At 39.8% G+C, this 19,516-nt stretch overlaps 1 protein-coding gene across 2 annotated transcripts; it reads right to left on the minus strand.

The window, feature by feature from the left end:
* Positions 1 to 3,452: 3,452 nt before the first annotated feature.
* Positions 3,453 to 10,513, minus strand: LOC115370100 (caspase-1-like). Of its 2 annotated transcripts, XM_030066942.1 has the most exons (12): positions 10,457 to 10,513; positions 7,688 to 7,812; positions 7,471 to 7,580; positions 7,194 to 7,321; positions 6,701 to 6,904; positions 5,913 to 6,191; positions 5,682 to 5,767; positions 5,134 to 5,325; positions 4,792 to 5,038; positions 4,445 to 4,603; positions 4,199 to 4,308; positions 3,453 to 4,007 (listed from the first exon to the last, which is right to left on the minus strand). In XM_030066942.1, the coding sequence occupies exons 5-12, from the start codon at positions 6,705 to 6,707 to the stop codon at positions 3,903 to 3,905; spliced, it is 1,185 nt and encodes a 394-aa protein (XP_029922802.1). In that variant the 5' UTR covers positions 6,708 to 6,904; positions 7,194 to 7,321; positions 7,471 to 7,580; positions 7,688 to 7,812; positions 10,457 to 10,513; the 3' UTR covers positions 3,453 to 3,902. The 2 variants fall into 2 exon arrangements, with proteins under 2 accessions (XP_029922802.1, XP_029922803.1); XM_030066943.1 differs by lacking the exon at positions 7,194 to 7,321.
* Positions 10,514 to 19,516: the final 9,003 nt, after the last annotated feature.

Raw genomic sequence — 19,516 nt, forward strand, 5'->3', positions numbered from 1 at the left:
CCTCCTCTTGCCTGTTCCATTGTTAAAATGTATACCAGTTTCCCTAATATGCAGCCAATAAGTGCTGGTGAGCAGGGATGGAGTCTGGAGCAGTGATGTGTTTCCTTGAGCTGGAAAACTGACTGAACTGATTAGTCTCTCTGCACTGAAATATTTGCCCAAATAAGGTCACAAGTAATGTTTTGTATTTATGTTTGCTGTAATTCATTAACTTTTATATGCATTTTTATTTTATTCTGATCTGCAAGGTGGAACTTCTCTGCTTTCTGTGTTTATGGAGATTTGTTCCCTGTGTTCGTGATGGTTGTCATAATTAACGTAGCTTGGTCATGTGCATGTTGTGCAGTCGGCTGGGCGGCTTCGCATGTTTACCGCATACGCAAAAGCTATCGGTAATAGGGGTGAACGGTGTTTTAAATCTGGATTTCAAAGGACATTTTCATTTTTCAGCATGCATGCCTCAACATACAATGTGTTTATGAACAATCAACCACCCACTTCTAGTAGATGAATCTGAAGGTAATGGGACTGATGATGCCTTCTCAGCCACAGTTTTCTTAATTTTAAGTTTACCTGTTTTCAGTTATCAGTAACAAATAGTGACTCTAAGGGAAAGAAAAACTGGAGGTTGACTGTTTATGGACTCATGCAGGAACATGTTCGTCGAGGTGATATGAGGCCTGTGTTTGATGAGGCAGCTTATTGTGTTGTGTGGCCTGTGTGAATATCTTTGTTTTTAGGATGGCATGAACGAAATGCAGACATGAAGAGATTCTGGTTCTAATTCTGGATCCTAATAATCTGGAATTGTTCTTCCTCCAAACTGCATTTTGTTTTTACGTCGCTTTGTTGTAAGCACTGTAGCACAAACTAGACAAAATACAAGTGATATTTCTAACATATTTTCTTCTACTTCCCATTCGCTGCCTTGGATGACTGCTCTTGCCATGCAGAAGAAAATCATGATTATTATATGCTGTGTGGTGCTGGGAATTGTTATTGCTTCTGTTGTTGGGGGGACGTTGGCCTGAACGCCCCACTGCCACTCTCCAACTGCCCTACACACACACACACACACACACACACACACACAAACACCTTGATACAACACACCTCCAATCTTAAAAAAAAAAAAGAGCAAAAACAGAAGGCACACAGGATTTTCAAAATCAAGTTTTAATGAATGCAATCTCTAACATGTCTAGCACAACGTGCGTTACATACTGTAAGATACAATGTACACACAGTGCACAGGGCCAGAGGTGTTTTCGCATGAGTTCCTATTTTGTAAACGTGTGGTGCTGCAAAATGTTTATTTGAGTGTTGAGTGTTGTCAAAAGATATGATGTTTCCAAAAGTGAATTCTTGAATGACAAAGTTACTAAATGATATGTAACGCTATACTAACACATTCCAACTTCCAAATATGCCATTTATTCAGTTGTAATGTCAACTTTGTGTTGTATAAGTGACCGGCCGCTAATCTGCAGTGTTTTCAAAGCCACGGTTATCTGTAGACATCTGTTGGAACATGTGTTTATTTACGTCACCTTTTGTAGTATCTTTTTCTTTGAGTAGTCACTCTTACCTTTCTCGCTCTTTTCTCTACCTCCCTTCAAAAGCCCTGCATGGTTTAGTTCATGGCAAAGTGGTGTTTTGTATTCTATAGCAAACAAGAAAGAAGACAACTGTACCAATGTGGGATTATTTGCTTGTGGAATCATCACACTGCCAAACTTTTCTGCCTAAGTGATGAAGTCCCACCGTGTTGCCCATGGAAGCAATGCTACTGTATTTGATCTGGCCTTACCAGCTGTACAGCATCTCTGAACGTTGTGTGAGTGCATGCATATTTGTGAAAGCGTGTATGTGTGTTTATTTGTATATGCGTGTTGGGATGTGCTGAGTGAGTCATGGGATGATCAACTGACTGTTTGTTACTAGCCACCTGTGTCTTTGTTCTGTATAAAGTGTACATTCCTTCACGGATATAAAGCTCTATAACACTGCCAATATGTTCAAATCTAATAAGCTGTTAGAATGGAGTCACGTCTGGTTGGTTTGATGATGCTGATCTGTAAGTGACAAACTCTTATTTTCTTTTCTTTAAACTCAATGGTAAGCTTTAAAAAACATGTATCCCTTCCATCATGCTATTCTATTGTTTGGTTTGTTTATCAATACACTTGATCAGTCATTGGAGAACATCAGCATGAACTCAAAGTAGCCCTGTAAAAGACTCTCATATCACTTTTCTGTATCTGGCGACACATGAAACATGCACCAACTACAACCATGTGACCATGTTGCCTACTCAACTTGTTGCCTTTGTGTTGTATTGTGATGACATGATTATGTTTGATTTCTGATTATGTTTGAGTGTTTGTTTGTTTTTGTTTTTGTTTTTTTCCAAGTAAAGTTTGTCTGAAAGTCAACAGAGAGTTGGGTGCTTTTCTCTCCATAAATTCATGGCTCTGACACTGAATGTTTCTGTCCTTATAAACCTAAATCTTATGAACTAACCAAAGCCAAAGTACATGTATTTTACCTTTATGGCTCGCAATGCACTATTGTCTTTAGCCAAAAAAAAAAAAAAAAAACAACAACCTGGTGAATACTACCAAAAAGTGCAAAACTGTTTTATTGATATGAGGAATGACAATACATACATACAGACTATTCATCAGCTCAAAAACAATCAGCACCAACAATTGTAAGGAATGGCTTGTCTTAACCTGAAACTGCAGATAAAACAGCTCCAGCAGTTACACACTTCTGCTATCACAGCTACACAATATGATATACAATGCATGATTAATCATTACACAGTTATATATGTTGTTGCTGTCTCTTATTCGGTTGGTTCATTCAAATGTGTCTGACAGCACAAGTCAGAGCGGCACAATACATTGGATAGATTTCAATCCTTTGCTCTAAGGATTGGATATAGTTCTCACAAGCAGGCGTAATACAAACCAAAATTATAGCCATATTTATGTTAACATTACTCATTTCCTTATTGAATAACAGGTGGCAAGTAGCATTAAGACCATTTGAGGCAGATACTTGTCAAAGTACACAGAGGGATCAGTTAAAGTAAAAACAATAATATCAATGGAGAGTTTAAAAACAATTAAATGGGAGGGAAAGCCGGGATAAAAAGACAGGTTGTAAGATGCTGCCTGAAACTTTAAACTGAGGCTGCCGTGCTACCAGTCAGAGAAGACTGTTCCGGACTTTGGGGGCTCTTAACCCCTTGTAGACTATTGTCGCGAATTCGCCTCAGACCACTTCCAGTCTTAATGTAGCCGAGGTGGTGTATGTATCCCACTGATGTCTGTTGATGCATATTTCACACATACCAAGAATTGTATTGGAAGCACTCTACCACCAATAATTTAGCATCTGCTTGAAGGCAAAAACACAAACAATTTATTTTTTTAGATAATTGTAAATAAATTCAGGCAGTAAGGGGTTTAATGGGATAGGACAGGAATTTATTTATTTGAAACAGGGACAATGCACAAATTAATCTTGTAGGACAAGAGAAGATGTCTTGGGCCAGGTTATAGCAACAGTTGCTAATTTCCACCTGTAGTCCCTGGGCAGGTATGACAATATAAAAATTAACAATAAAATGAAAAAGGCGCAGTCTCCTCTGGATTTCAGATGTGACTAAAGAAAGGTGAGAAGGCTTAGTAAATAACCTCACAGCTTTTGCATTTTGGAATTGCTATGAACAGTCTACAGCAGCTCGGCTGAGGCAAACCGAGCGCTATTCATTCAATATCATGGAAAGACAAAAAGGAGCACATTTTAGCAATGTTTGTTAGAGTTAGTGAGTTAGAGGGCCATAGAGCGGACTGTGGAAAGGAAATCCGTATTACTTAGTGCATGGTGTCTCAAAGGCCTGGGAAGAGGTAGAAGTGCTTTGATAAACTGCATCTGTCTTTGACTGGCACCTGCATTATGGCTGGAGGGGGACCTTGGTCAAAGCGGTTAATGACCTGTGTGGATTAAGAGAGTGTATGAAGGTTAAGTTTGACTTAGAAATCAAAGAAAAGCATCCGTCATGGCTGGTTATGTTGTACTGCTGTCAACTGTTCAACAATGACTCAAGTGGTCGCATTTTTTCACAAAATCACATCGCCCTGGAAAATCTTGTAACAACAGAACAGCTTCCAGTCACAAAACTTACCTTGGTGAACAGTTCCTCAAGGTGATCCTTGTGGGAAAAGGTGTTGAATACCTCAACAAGGTACTGGATGAAAGGAGACCCAAAGAATGGATGCCTCCAGGAAACATTTCCTGCAGGATACACGACAGAAATGAGAAAAAATATTCAAAGTTCAAGGTAACAAGTCTTGGCTGTTATCTATCAACTTCTATATATTTAAAACTTGACTGCTGAGATGTCATTTACCCTCATTGCATATAAACTGACCAGCAGTGCAGGAAAGAAAAGCGATGAAGTCTTTCTCTATGTGTACTTTGATGTCATCTTCCTCCAAGGCATCTGTATCAGCAGGCCTGTGTGAGCCTGGTGTGGGTGCAGGAGCAGAGGCACCATCTCTTTTATTAGCAGCCGTAGATCCGTCATTTCCTGAAACAAAAGGGCATAACCTGAATATAGTGCATGACAGCCTTGTTCACTTGAAACCAACAAGCCCAAATTCAATTTTACAAAACAACTGGTAGAATGTATTTGACACAAGAACACGACTATGAGTTTCATAGATCTTGACAGACATTTTCCTGGGTTGGTCTCTATGACAAAGATGAGAGAATCACCTCCTCTGCAGGCGTTGATGATGATGACCTTTGGTTTGTCCCGTAGTGCAGGACAGTTCTTTGCATTCAAGTACTCAAAGATATTGTCAGTGGGGAACAAGTCATCTTTTTCATTGGGATTCAGTGCCTTCCCGCGGCTGCCATAGACAGCCCCCTTTTTCCCATGAGACATGATGACCACGATGACACTGTCTGTCTGGGACAGGTCAGGAAGCTGAGCGAAGTCCTTCACAGCCTTGTCAATGTCCTGTGACAACACAAAGTCAGTCAAACAGCAGGGTCTGTTTCACTCTATCAACTCATATTTTAGTTTGTTTTTTGGTTTCGTTTCTGAAACAGTACCTCTCCAGTGTATTTCCTGGGTTCACCAGTTTCAGGTCTCACCACTCTGTATCCCAGAGCAGTGAGCAGAGTCGCCATTGCAGCATCATCTTTCTCAGATCCTTCCCTTATCCACTTCTTGTTGACAAAATTCCGAACATTGATTAGCAGGGCCACACGCGTCCTATTGGACTTGGGCATCACAGGGTAAGCCTAAAAGAACAAGTTATATAATGGCAGAAATTAATCATGCATTAACATGGATGAAAACTAGCATTGCATTATAATAAATGTGTCTCAAACTCAAAAATTCAAAATGTCAGTATTTCCTTGACCCATGTCTGTGAACCAACATAAATATCCCGTCACAGGAAGCATTACATAACAGACGTATCATTTTAAGATGTTACATGGAGCTTGATCTAAGAGAACAGACACTTTCATAGTGCTTCTTTTTGTACTAAAACTGAGTATTTTATCTTAATTACACTATCCATACCACAGGTAAAAGGAAGACAGAAAATCTTGCACTTGATTATAACCATATCAGATGTCTCCAGTTGACCTACAAGTTTATCAGTTCTTTGGATGTGTGTCTTGAAGTTTTCATCACAGAGGATGAGGACAGGGGATATCGGTGGATCCTGCTCTTCAGCTGGAAAAAACAAAGCAGAAAGTCACTGCTGTGATTTCAGGTCAGTGTATCTATATGGCCATTTGAGCAGGAATGACTGTGCTTAAGTTACCACGTTTTCCCAAAAAACAGTAAAGGCAGGTGACATTGAAAGATCTCGACCCACCTGCCTCATCAGCTTGTCCAACAGGCGGAAACAGGACATTGTGGAGTAGAAGGTCTATGTTCTTCAGGTTAGTGATCAGCTCCTGACTGGCCCCTTTCCTCCTCACCATGTCTATGAGGCATGATGCTCTGTCTGCTCTGGCCAGGTGCTCCTCAAATACCCACTCTCTCTCTCTTTCATTTAAGATTCTATCAGCCAAAAGGTCATTCAAGAGATCCGCCATAACAGGGGTTGAGATCTTGGCCACAAACATGCGGCGAGCCCTGAAAAGCTGCTGATCTGGAGAGAAAGATGAGACAGAAAAATGAGAAGACTCCAGTTAGATTACTCTTCCAGGACCCTCTCTCAATCACCTTGACAACCAATGCAGACTTGGCAACTAAGCCAACACCACAAGAAAATAATACCAATTAAACTGAACAGAATATTATCTATTAAAAAAGGCACACTTTGACCCCAAATATTCATTTTGTATATGGTCGATCACATGACATTGTGCTCTTTGCTTTTCTCTGACAGACACTGACACTTACATGACCGCCTGTTACAAAGTTTGCCTTCGGGGCTTTCTGCCAGAAAGGCTCTCTAACCCTAACCCTCAAATCCAAATCCTCCTGGCAGAAATAGAGAGGATATGCAGACACTTTGTGGTAGAAAGCCCTGAAGACAAGCTCGTCCCACAGCTGAACTTGACCATGGGGCAAGAAAAACGGAAACAGATATTACTAGCGGGTTTCTTCGCGTTACTTTGTCAAATGTAAAGATATCAGCTGTAAAGAGGCACTTACCGGCCATTTTTTACTGAATCTTGCAACAGAATATCTCTAAAAATTCTGAAGCGTGGTTGCGCTGCGCACAGTTTCTCCGGTGAGTATGTAGCCAGAATGGTCTGCAGGCTCCGACTACACTGCGTTGTGTTCTGGTACACGACAATAGACTGGCTTTTAGGCTGGAATTTATTCCTCTCGCAGTCAGAATCAAAGCAGATTGACCTAAAGCATTTTAAAATGTCATGGAAAATAAAAATAAATAAAAAATGAATAATAAATAAAATATAAATCAATAACAAATGTTACAACTGTACTTTAACATAAATAGTATGAAAATTATATAATTCAATTAGCAAAAAGAAATAATATTTGATATGAAAACAAAATACATTGTACACCAAAGAAAAGGTATTTCTCACACAGACACGTCCACATCACTTGACAGTACCCCTGAAGTCAAATCATACAATCTCTGAACACAGCAAAGGAAACCAAACACCTGTACACATACCTGCAGTGTGCAGTGGCGGAGCTAGACTTTTAACCTTGGGGTGGCCAGAGGGTGGCCAAGGCTATTTCAGGGGGCCCACAGACTATGCCAGTGAATGTGTTTCTCAAACAATCAATTTCAATCGGAGTCTGTAAATGTTTAAATATTGTACAAATACATCTTAAGCACACAGGAGATAAGATTTGTGTATGCAATCTGTGGTTTATTAAGCACACACTATAAACAAAACAATTTGGCACCAATTTTTCCACAGTAACATCATGTTGACATGAAGTACCTTATGCAGGTTCAGAACAGCATAATTCTTCGGTTATGGTGAGAAGTAGCAAAATGGGAATTTGGCCAGACATGGCTGAACAGGACCCTCATCTTTGGATCTTGATATGTCTGGAATACAAATAAATGGTCTTAGAAACACAGGTAAGGGATCCAGAAACTTATTAGACACTAACTGCAGCTAACTAGCAGGTTTCACTCTAAGTAAGTAGACCTACCACTGGGTACTTTTGGAAGGGCATGGTACTGGCCACAGCTGGGAGACGGTCTGTAGAACCTCCTGGCTCTGGCTCTTCTGGCTCATCCTCAGAAGCAGAGGTCTCTGTGTCCTCCCTTGATGGGACTGCATTACAAAAAAATATTAGTGTATTCAAAATAAAAATGCAACCATCATTTAAATAAAACAACAACACGTTCTCAGGAACCAACATTTCAAAATTATCTCCAACTAAACTTAATTACTGAACTGGGACTGCTGCTGAGCTAACTGCTTCTGTAGATGCTCTGACCTGGTGATGGAGGGCTGGGTTGAGCCTTGACATTGGCTCTCCTGACTAGTCCCAGGATGGGAGCTGCCAGGACTGCTGATACCAGGGCTGTCTGTCTCTGCCTGATCTTTCCCTGATTTGCTTCTTTTAACAAAGAAGTCACATATATCCCCCTGTCTTTTCATTCTGAACTGCTCCTGTTAAAAAAAAACAAAAACAAGCCAGTCTTGTTACATGTAGTATCAGTTACAATCGCACAATGTTATTAAATTCCCAATTCAAGCCTAAAAAAGTCAGGGCAAATAGACCACTTTAAATGCAAGTTTAATGTTCAAACTTTTCAGCTAGTTGACAGGCTAATATTTTGACGTTACATTTAATTTAAGCCAACAGAGCATGAAGCATCTAGCTGGCTGAGAGTCTGTTTCATTCATTTAAAATCATTGTAGAAACGAAGAAATATTATGTGGCAAGCAGTGTTGTAATGTAACGAAGTACAAATACTTTGTTACTGTACTTATGGTAAGTAGAACTTTTCACATATCTGTACTTTACTTAGTTATTTATATTTCTGACAACTTTTACTCCACTACATTTCCAAAATAAAATGTGTACTTTTACTCCGATACATATATAATACAGATACAGATATAATTTCTCTTAACCATCTTCGTTACTCGTTACTACAAAATAAAAGTTGAGTTGGTGACTTAATTCCTGTTTGTTATCATTTCATCCGCTTGCCCTGGCATGTCACACACGACACAAGCTATGATGGAAGCACCTGCATAGATATCTATATCTATGAGCACCTGCAGCAGCACACTCTGCTGCTAACGTTACCACTCCGGTAACACATGACGAAGATGATGAAGTCTGTGGTGGTGACGAAGATAACGTTACATACCCGTGGCCGTATTTGCAAGAATTATTTTCGGGTTAGGGTTAGGGTTAGTTTAACGGTTATGTTAAAAAGTTGAAGCTTTTTTCTCCTGTAGCCAGGTTGCTTTTACTGTAAGGAAGCCACAATAAATTATCAAAATTCTAACCGTTCACTTTGTTTAAATACTTTTACTTCTAATACTTAAGTACAGAAAATATCAGAACATTACTTTTGATACTTAAGTACAGTAAATGTCAGGCACTTTAAGACTTTTACTCAAGTAATATTCTAAAAGGTGACTCTAACTTCTACCAAAGTCATTTTCTGGTAAGATACTTGTACTTTTACTCAAGTATCGCTTTCAAATACTTTATACAAGACTGGTGGCACTGGCAAGGGAGTCAGAGCTCGACAAAATTTGCCCAGTGCAGGCTCCGCTCTCTGCCTTTAGTCCAGTAATTTTAGGCCAAAATTGGGGTCGACCTAGGACAAATTGCAAGAGAAGCAAACTCAACTGATTTTGTATCCTCAGTTTGTCCTGAGTGAGGGAAAAAAAAGTCCCAAGAAATCCCATTGGTGGAAAGTTTTGAAAATCACCTATTTATGACCACACATTACCAAAAAACACTGTTTTTAACACACAGGGAAAGGGGTTCAAAATTTTACTTTCAGATATCACTATAAAAATTCACAAGATGATTACACATACAAAGACAAGAAAAAAAGTCTATTACAAGTTCTTTGAATTATTCTGTTTTCACATGCATATCACACATTATCTGATTTGATATGTGCTAATAAGGAATATAAGGAATAAATGCCAGAAGAGACATTTAAACAGTAAATTAAAAGGTTACTATATATATAATAACCTTGAATTAAAAGGTTACTATATAACAGTGAATTAAAAGGTTACTCTAAATATAGTAACCTTTTAATTCACTGTTTAAATATCTGTTCTGGCATTTAGTCCTCATATTCCTTATTAGCGCATATCAAATCAGATAATGTGTGATATGCATGTGTAAACAGAATAATTCAAAGAACTGGTAACTGACTTTTTTTCTTGTCTTTGTGTGTGTAATCAACTTGTGAATTTTTATAGTGATATCTGAAAGTAAAATTTTGATCCCTTTCCCTCGTGTGTTAAAAACAGTGTTTTTTGGTAATGTGTGGTCATAAATAGGTGATTTTCAAAACTTTCCACCAATGGGATTTTTTGGGACTTTTTTTTCCTCACTCAGGACAAACTGAGGATACAAAATCAGTGGAGTTTGCTTCTCTTGCAATTTGTCCTAGGTTTTTTCATAAAATGACTGGACTACTTCCCTGTTGCGTCTCTCGGCTGAAAACCACACACACATTGTAATAACACTCGTATAACATAACGTTATCGACCAACGGCTCAACGGCTGGGTTGAAAACGAATGCACTTGACCGGAGGAGGGTTAACGTTAGCAAAACAGCGGGAAAGTGACCGGACTTGATTAGTTCCCCTTTAAAAGTAAGCTTGATACTCGTGGCTTGTAGCAAAATTTAACAACAAAACAATCTCCTGTCTGAACACAAAAGTGATTTTAAACAGCGACTCATTAAGAAACCACCGTAAAACTTACTTCAGAATTTTGACTGACGTCCCATCAACCGCCATCAATGCCGCTCATCAACTTTCTTTTTCTTCTTCTTCTTCTTCTTCTTCTTCTTCTTCTTCTTCTTCTTCTTCAATGGGTTTTATTGGCGGTTGGCAACCGACTTGAAGGTGCATTACCGCCACCTACTGGACTGGAGAGTGGTAGGCTACAGTAGATTAACAGACCAAAAAAAAAAAAAAAAAAAAAAAAAAAAAAAGGAAACTAGATCTAGATCCTCTCCATTAGTCTTGTAACTTTTAAATATGTAATGAGATGACTGAATATCTTTGATTCTATCCCAAGTAGATTCCCTATATTCAGGCATATGTTGGCTTTTTTGCTGCTGTTATCAGTGCCCTCCTTTCCTCCTTTTCTCTACACTCCAACAGTACATGCTGGACCGATTCAAATACACCACAGTGACCACATTTACCATCGGGGTGTTTACCTATTCTGTGAAGTGTGTCATTTAGTCCTGTGTGACCTATCTTAAGTCATGTGATGATTGCCTCTTCCCTCCGGCTCCTGCCCATCCTTCTTCCCAACCCAACCTGTTTCTGTATATTATAGAGGTGTCTTCCTGTGTCTTGGATGTCCCAATATTCCTGCCACACCTTTTCCACATGTTTCTTAATTATTACTTTCCCCACTGCCCTACTTAAAGGAATTTCCATATTTACTGTTTGTGATTTGAGTGACTGCTTGGCCAGAATATCCACATCTTCATTTCCTTCTAGTCCTACATGAGCAGGAACCCAAATAAAACAGACTGTACAAAATAGTGCTCAGAATATAATATAGGCTATGTTTCACTTAATTTAATGGTTAATTGGTAGTTTGGCCCTATTGGCCAGGGAGCACTCCATCACAACTGTAGACCAATCGCAGTAAACAGAGCACAAGGCCCTCCCTGTGTCGGTAAAATTCCTCAGTTAGTTGCCTACACAGTCGGGAGTGGACGTGTTAGCTCCCGATTCTTTTGTTGAAAGCCCAAGAACAGACCGGAGTCAGTCTTCCATTTTCTGATGCAATATTTATTATGGTCACATATAAAGCAAGGCAGCGCTGGTCTCAGTGTGACAGAGCTCCCGCAGGATCTCAGTCAGAATGAGCCCCGATATCAGGAAATGATACGCATTTATGTTCTTGGGCTGGGCCTGCCCCGTACATAGGTTGGACTTAAACGCAACCGAGAATAATTGGCCAGTTACCCGGACATGGACAGGCCAACCACTGTCCATGCCTTGTTTCTGGAATGTGCTATGCTATGTGTGTGGATGTTGACTGGGCGTGTATCTAATGCAACAGACCTAACTAACAAGATAGAGAAAGTACATCTGGCTCCTGCTGTGTCTATCCTCTGCTTAGCAGCCAAGCTGCCCTGAACTATGTAATACATTGGATAATGCAAGAAACATCGAACTATACGGCCAATTGTAACAATCCCCCTTTTGACATAATTTTATTATGTCAACAAAACTAGGTCAGAATGTTATTCTGTATTGCGGTACCGCTTTAGGCGGAAAACCAGCTGGTCAGCCCCCCCAAACTGCCAGTGATTCCCAGCCTAAATAAGCAACACAATCAAACATCAGGTTTTAATGCCCCCTTTTGGTATACTCTTATTTTATCAACAGCAAAAACCCATAATTTAAATCTTAAGCAGAAGCATATGTTCCTACCTTCCTAGCAACCTATATGTCAGCGGATGTGTGTAAGCTGGCTATGTGTAAGTGTTATTAGCAACTATCAGCAGCAATTCTTCTTGCACAGTTTATGGAAAACAGTAAACATTTCTATGAAAGCCTATAAGTCTCACGCCCCTATGTGTATGCGAGTATATGGTTATGTATTAGCATTAGCGTATATCATGTGTCTATATGGGGTTCAGGGATACAAAAACGCTCTTCTTGGTCGTAGTAGTCGTCTTCGTCCTGGTCCACTTCAGTCTCGTCCTCCCCGGGCTCAGGGAGGGAGACCACAGGAATCATCTCTCTGGGGTGTTATAATACAGTAAGATTCAATGAACCCACAATGTAAGCAATGCTAATTATGAATGTAAAACAGTGTTTTTAAGTGTTAAAAATAACTCACCCTCCAATATTGAAATGGGATTTTCACCCCCGGTTCTCGGGCTGATAAATGCCAATTTTAATCAGTAGGTTTGTGATTTTGCTGTGCTTTTCTCTTTTGCACTAGCCTACTTTATTAGGGCCCGAGCACTGTCCCAGTGCGAAGCCCTATTGTTTTTGTAAATTTTTTTTTTTTTTTTTTTTTTTTTTACTTATTATTATTACGTCTCTTTGAGGCTTAATTTGACCCCCTAAACATGCTCAAAAACTCACCAAATTCGACACACACAGCAGGTGTGGCGAAAAATTCGATAAAATCAAAAATCGGAACCCCCCGGTGCAAAAGGTCATGACAGGTCATGTCAAGCACACACTAGGACATGCTAACGGCGCCATCTGCTGGAGGAGCACCGCTAGCAACATGGCCAGAACTCTCTGTGTGTGTGTGTGTGTGTGTGTGTGTGTGTGCCTGAGCGGGCATGTGTGTGTGTGTGTCTGTGTGTGTCTGTGCGTGCATGTGCGTATGTTTGTGTGTGTGTGTGTGTGTGTGTGTGTGTGTGTGTGTGTGTGTGTGTATGTGTGTGTGTGTGTGTGTGTGTGTGTGTATGTGTGTGTGTGCTTATTGCCACAGCCACTGGGCACAAGTGGGCACGAGGTGGCACGGGTGCGAGGGCCCGTCCAACGCTGCTTGCAGCTTTAATGTTTCATTGTTTTAATGCTTCATCTATTTGTCAGTGATGCTGTTGTCTCTTTTTTCCAAAGCTGAAGCTGAATAATAAATATAATAAACCAAAAATAATAAATCCATAAATCCATAAATAAATTTAGAGTTTTATGACTCTGTAACTAACCACTGTCGGTCTTTATTTGGTCTTCTAAAACTAGGATTTCTGTTTTCTTCTTCTTTCAGGCCCCCCCTTTTTTTTATTAGCTTCTGTTAACCATTCTCTAGCCTGGGGCAGGCCATATTTATCATTTAGCTTTCTTTTCCCCTGCCCAACCTTTTCTATGTCTTTCACAAATTTTGAACAGGTTCCTGGTGCTAGTTTGCATTAAATTCAAACTTTTTCCTCCATATTTTAGATTTTTATGTTCTTTGGATCTTTTTTGTTAGGTGACGTGGTGTGGTGGGAGGAAAGGCCAATTGAGGGTCAGTGTAGTTTTTCTTAGTTGCGTGGGACTTGAAAGTGTGAATTTCCCACCACAGAATAGGCCCTACGATAATCAATGTTAGTGTCACCAATATGGTTACCGCCACCCTGGTTCTACAGCCTAGTCTCCATAGCGGAGTCTTCCTCGACATCTTCGTCGTCAAGTGTCTGTCCAGTCTCTGGTACGGTTTCAACTCTAGTGTGGTCATTGTCAGCGCTCTCCGTGTCTAAGTGTGTCCCAGTCCGGGTCACAGGGTCAGTGTCAGTACAAGAGATTCCTAAGTCAGTCCGAACCTCAGTCAATGTTTCCTTCCATCTATCAATAACTTTGCAACATTATTAAATGCATACACGTGTTATTCAGAGAGGGTGAGTGGCACAGCGCCCGAGTGGGGACCCGATTAAGAAGCTTCTACACGGAGCCTAGTAGCCTACTCTGCATCATATTTCCTTTGGTGTGAGTCCCTGCCGTTCTAAGTTATTTGTAATTGTTTACTGAATTCTATAATAACCGACATCTGTTTGAATGCAATTAGACTGTTTTGTGAAATGCTGTGTGACTGCGCACGCACTTCAATTATTGAGAGCGCACCATGGCGTCATGCCGTCGGCGGAGCAGTGTAAATGCTTTAAGTTGGTTGTGGCCAAGTGACTAATACCCTTTCACCTTGCTAGCATATGTATATGTTATTCTGTGTATACACCCTGCATTATAACAGTTTAATTGTTTGTAGTTGCAATACCTTGCCTAATTGAGTAGAACTTATACTACGTGTGTCGCCACAAGGGGGCACTGTGACCTAAGTGATCGTGCCTGTGTGCGCCTGTAGGCTCTGAGGTGTACTGCACTGTTTCCTTTGCCTGACTGTTGACCTGTAGCCTTGTTTTCCTGTCTGTAGGACATTTATATCCTTTTACAGATGTCATTATTATGAGTAGTAATATTTTTATTATCTTATTTTGTATTATCATTTTCTGTTATTATTAAGACATATATCTTTATTCGCTTATAGACCACACCTACCAAGGATGCACCAGGTTGTTTAATAAAGAAAGGAAAAGAAAACCTGACCTGCCTCCCGTGTCCTGACCGACACCCCATAGAGACAGTCACCCAGTCTGTTCTTAACCAGCTAACATAATTAACACAGACCTTCAGACCCCTCCTGTGCATTCTGTAAAGTACATTGTGTATTGTGTATTTACACTGTGTATGAGATCTTGCCTACATGATTTCAGGGTATTGATACTTGTAAGTGCTGCCCAGCTATCTAATGCTATTAGTATGTTGTTATGGTTATTTCTTTCAACCCATTCCAATGCCAATATAATAGCTGTAAGCTCAACTGTATGATAAATGGTCTGTGGTTCTTTTCTTGATATGTATTTTGTGGGGGATGAAGACTGCAGCTCAAGTATCAGGGTCTTTTGACCCATCAGTGAAAGCCATTATTTTGTCTGGGAAGTGCTGTTCCAGATATCTCTGAACTACCCTCCCAGCCGATACCTGCTTGCTCCCTTTCTTCAGTTGTTGCTGTGTGTCAAAGTTTACTGATGCCTTTACAAATATCCAGGGGGGAGTATGTGAGTATGGGACTGTTGGACTGAATTGGATACAACCTAAACCTGCTTGTTCTCCTTTTATATTCCCTATCCATCCAAAACTCATATAATTAGTGTCATTATGTTCCCAACAGTCTTCCAGGATGGCTTTAGCAGGGTGTGAGGTACTATGCCCCTGAAGGTTGACCCAGTACGCTAGCATAAGTTTCAGTCTTCTGATCGATAACGGCTGTTCCCCCATTTCAACTTGTATAGCTGCTAAAAAAAAAAAAAAGTCCTTTTCCTGTAGCGTGATCGTTTGTCCGGTTGTTCTTCTTATGAAGTATTGAATGTCAGTCCAGAATATTTTAGAGTACATACATTTATAGAAAAGGTGCTGTATTGTTTCATTTTCTCGTCCACAAAAAACACAAAGAAAGTCCATATCAATTTTAAGTCTTTCCAGAGTCTTTTTAGCTGGATAAATGTTCATGATGTGCATTATTTTGAAAGACACTTCTTTTATTTTGTTACCAATACAAAACCTTTCACCAACTAACCACACTTTGCTCCAGTTGATGTCACCACATAAAGAGTTCCAGAAGGATTGACCGAGTGGCAGAGTTGTCATTTGTAGGCAGTTCCTGATGTATTTATTGGAGCATTGTTTCTTTGTGATATCTACCCCATCAATGAAGACGGAACTGTTACAGTTTTTTTAAAATGCTAAAACACAAAACCCAATTCTCTAAACCAAATGACCAGTTCTCTAAACACATTTTATAAAACTAGCCTCCATTTGCCAAAACCATAAACACATTTCACATGAAGACACAATTCACAAAATGCAATCCTCTTTTTCTCATAAATCTAAACACATTTTGTCTTGCTAAAACACAAGTTGCAAAAAACTCTGCTCAAATTCTCAAATTAAAGCTCATGTGATGCAAAATGCTTGCCACAGTCAGCAAAATTTGAACACAACGAACACACCTGGCTTCATTCATTAAACATAACAACTCAAAATTGAAGACACTTGTTGCAAATGATGTGACCACACCTATATAAGCCAGTTCAGAGTGCACAGTTTGCTGAAGGTTCCAAATGTACACAGTTCACAGTACAGTGGGTGCACATACTGTGTTGCTCAGTGGCCTACAGTACTACTGTGCAATACTGCGCTAGTGTATTGACTGTTGTTCTGAACACCTGAAAACACTTTACAGTTTTTTTAAATTGCTAAAACACATTTCACAAAACTTTCCTCCATTTTCCCAAAAGTCTAAACACAGCACACTTTTCTAAAGCTACATACACAAAACCACACCTTCTCTTTTCAAAACTCAAACTTTCACACCAAAACAGCTGCTTAAAGCCTGCAAAAATTTAAACACTATACGCATCATTACACACTACAACAAAACAACTGAAAACACAATGTTCAGTGGGTGAGAATGTTCTTTTTACGTTTTTTCACAACTGCCAAAGCACATTTTTAGAAACCTTACAGTATCTGTTCTCAAAATATATTACTGTAGAGTATTGGCCATTCATAGATTTGTGTGTTTCATATGAACAGTATGTAAATCTACAGAAAATACAGTATGTACACTACTGTACTGTATCACAACTCAATGCAAACACTACAGAGAATCCATTACACACAACAATACTCATTGAAAACACAATGTTCAGGGTGTGATGTTTTTTTTTTTATTATTATTATTATTTATGGAACTATACCACACACACACACCACAATCATTGTGCGGCATCATCAGCGCTGCAAAGCAGTTTTCTATTACCGTATTCATCTGAATATAGGACGATATTTTTTCCATTGAAAATGCCCTGAAAAAACGCCCTTGTCTAATATTGGGGGTCTAAGCAAATACACATGTATTGTTAGCCTACTTGCATAATTATGTAAACCAGTGGGTAGGCTCGCCTGATGCCGCGATTACCGGCGAATGGCCGCATTGCGCAGTACCTAATCAATCATGTTGTCTGTGTCATTGTCTGTTGTGCTGCTGCAGCTGCTTACAAACAAAAGTTGATTTATAATGAAAGGTATATATGGCAGTATGTGTGCGCCGCTCACCCGTCAGATCCGGCAGACCTGACCGGGTGAGTGCGGCACCGGTCGGCATCAGGCCGGTGCCGTGCCCGGCCCGCCTGATGCCAACCAGTGCCGCGGCCAGCACGCCTGATGGCGGCCGGTGGCTTTTTTATGCAAACAAGATTTTGTCCATATAAATAGTATTTTTCCAAAAAAGGTATTTGTGCAGCCATCGAGTCCAACCGGAATATCCTCTGTGAAAATGTGAAAGTGTTTTCAGGTGTTCAGAACAACAGTCAATACACTAGCACAGTATTGTACAGTAGCACTGTAGGCCACTGAGCAACACAATATGTGCACCCACTGTACTGTGAACTGTGTACATGTACATGTACATGTGTACGTTTGGAACCTTCAGCAAACTGTGCACGCTGAACTGGCTTTTATAGGTGTGGTCACATCATTTGCAACAAGTGTCTTCAATTTTGAGTTGTTATGTTTAATGAATGAAGCCAGGTGTGTTCATTGTGTTCAAATTTTGCTGACTGTGGCAAGCATTTTGCATCACATGAGCTTTAATTTGAGAATGTGAGCAGAGTTTTTTGCAACTTGTGTTTTAGCAAGACAAAATGTGTTTAGATTTATGAGAAAAAGAGGATTGCATTTTGTGAATTGTGTCTTCATGTGAAATGTGTTTATGGTTTTGGCAAATGGAGGCTAGTTTTATAAAATGTGTTTAGAGAACTGGTCATTTGGTTTAGAGAATTGGGTTTTGTGTTTTAGCATTTTAAAAAAACTGTAACATTTTCACAGAGGATATTCCGGTTGGACTCGATGGCTGCACAAATACCTTTTTTGGAAAAATACTATTTATATGGACAAAATCTTGTTTGCATAAAAAAGCTGGCCGCGGCACCAGTTGGCATCAGGTGAGCCGGTCGGCATCAGGCGGGCCGGGAGCGGCACCAGTAGGCATCAGGCGGGACGGGCACGGCACCGCCCCAATGCCGACCGGTGCTGCGCTCACCTGGTCAGGTCTGCCGGATCTGACGGGTGAGCGGCACATACATACTGCCATACCTTTCATTATAAATCAACTTTTGTTCATAAGCGGCTGCAGCAGCACAACGGACAATGACACAGACAACATGGTTGATTATTGACTGCGCAATGCGGCCTTTTGCCGGTAATCGCGGCATCAGGCGAGCTACTGGTTTACATAATTATGCAAGTAGGCTACAATACATGTGTATTTGCTTAGACCCCCAATATTAGACAAGGGCGTTTTTTCAGGGCATTTTCAATGGAAAAAATATCGTCCTATATTCAGATGAATACGGTAATAGAAAACTGCTTTACAGTGCTGATGATGCCGCACGATGATTGTGGTGTGTGTGTGTGTGGTATAGTTCCATATGAAACACACACATCTATGAATGCCCGATACCCTACAGTAATATATTTTGAGAACAGATACTGTAAGGTTTCTAAAAATGTGCTTTGGCAGTTGTGAAAAAACGTAAAAAGAACATTCTCACACACTGAACATTGTGTTTTCAGTTGTTTTGTTATAGAGTGTAATGATGCGTATAGTGTTTAAATTTTTGCAGGCTTTAAGCAGCTGTTTTGGTGTGAAAGTTTGAGTTTTGAAAAGAGAAGGTGTGGTTTTGTGTATTTAGCTTTAGAAAAGTGTGTTGTGTTTAGAGTTTTGGGAAAATGGAGGAAAGTTTTGTGAAATGTGTTTTAGCAATTTAAAAAAACTGTAAATGAGCCCTTGTTGGAGACTCCTGAGCCTCTAAGGAGGTGCAGTATGCCCCTTGGTACAGCATCAAAAACAATAGCCTACTCTTTTGGTGAAACTGGTAGGTGAAACTTAGAGAGAAATTCTTCATAGCACAGCAGTTGTCCTTCATTATTGAGAAGTTGATTTACTAAAACAATACTGTGGTCAAACCATTTTTGATAAAACAGTGACTTATTTTTGTACAGAATACTCTCAGTTGGTGAAAAGTTATGTTTATAGATTAGTTTACAAGCGAGTAGAGCTTGTTTGTGGGAGTTGGATAGTTTGATAGGCAACTTTTCAATTTTAGAATTACATTTCAGTAAGAATTTAATCCCACCAACACCATTAAATACATGTTTAGGGAAGGTGTTCCAGATGTTGTCATTCTCTTTGATCACATTTGATAACCATTTCACTTTAAAAGTATTATTCAGC

Source organism: Myripristis murdjan, chromosome 13, assembly GCF_902150065.1.
Source record: "Myripristis murdjan chromosome 13, fMyrMur1.1, whole genome shotgun sequence".
In the NCBI taxonomy this organism is placed as follows: Eukaryota; Metazoa; Chordata; class Actinopteri; order Holocentriformes; family Holocentridae; genus Myripristis; species Myripristis murdjan.

Coding starts and splice junctions, on each gene's coding strand:
- LOC115370100 (XM_030066943.1), bottom strand. Junction 5,326..5,681: donor TCCAAAGAACTGATAAACTT/GTAGGTCAACTG, acceptor TTGTTCTTTTAG/GCTTACCCTGTGATGCCCAA. Junction 5,039..5,133: donor CCAGGAAATACACTGGAGAG/GTACTGTTTCAG, acceptor GTGTTGTCACAG/GACATTGACAAGGCTGTGAA.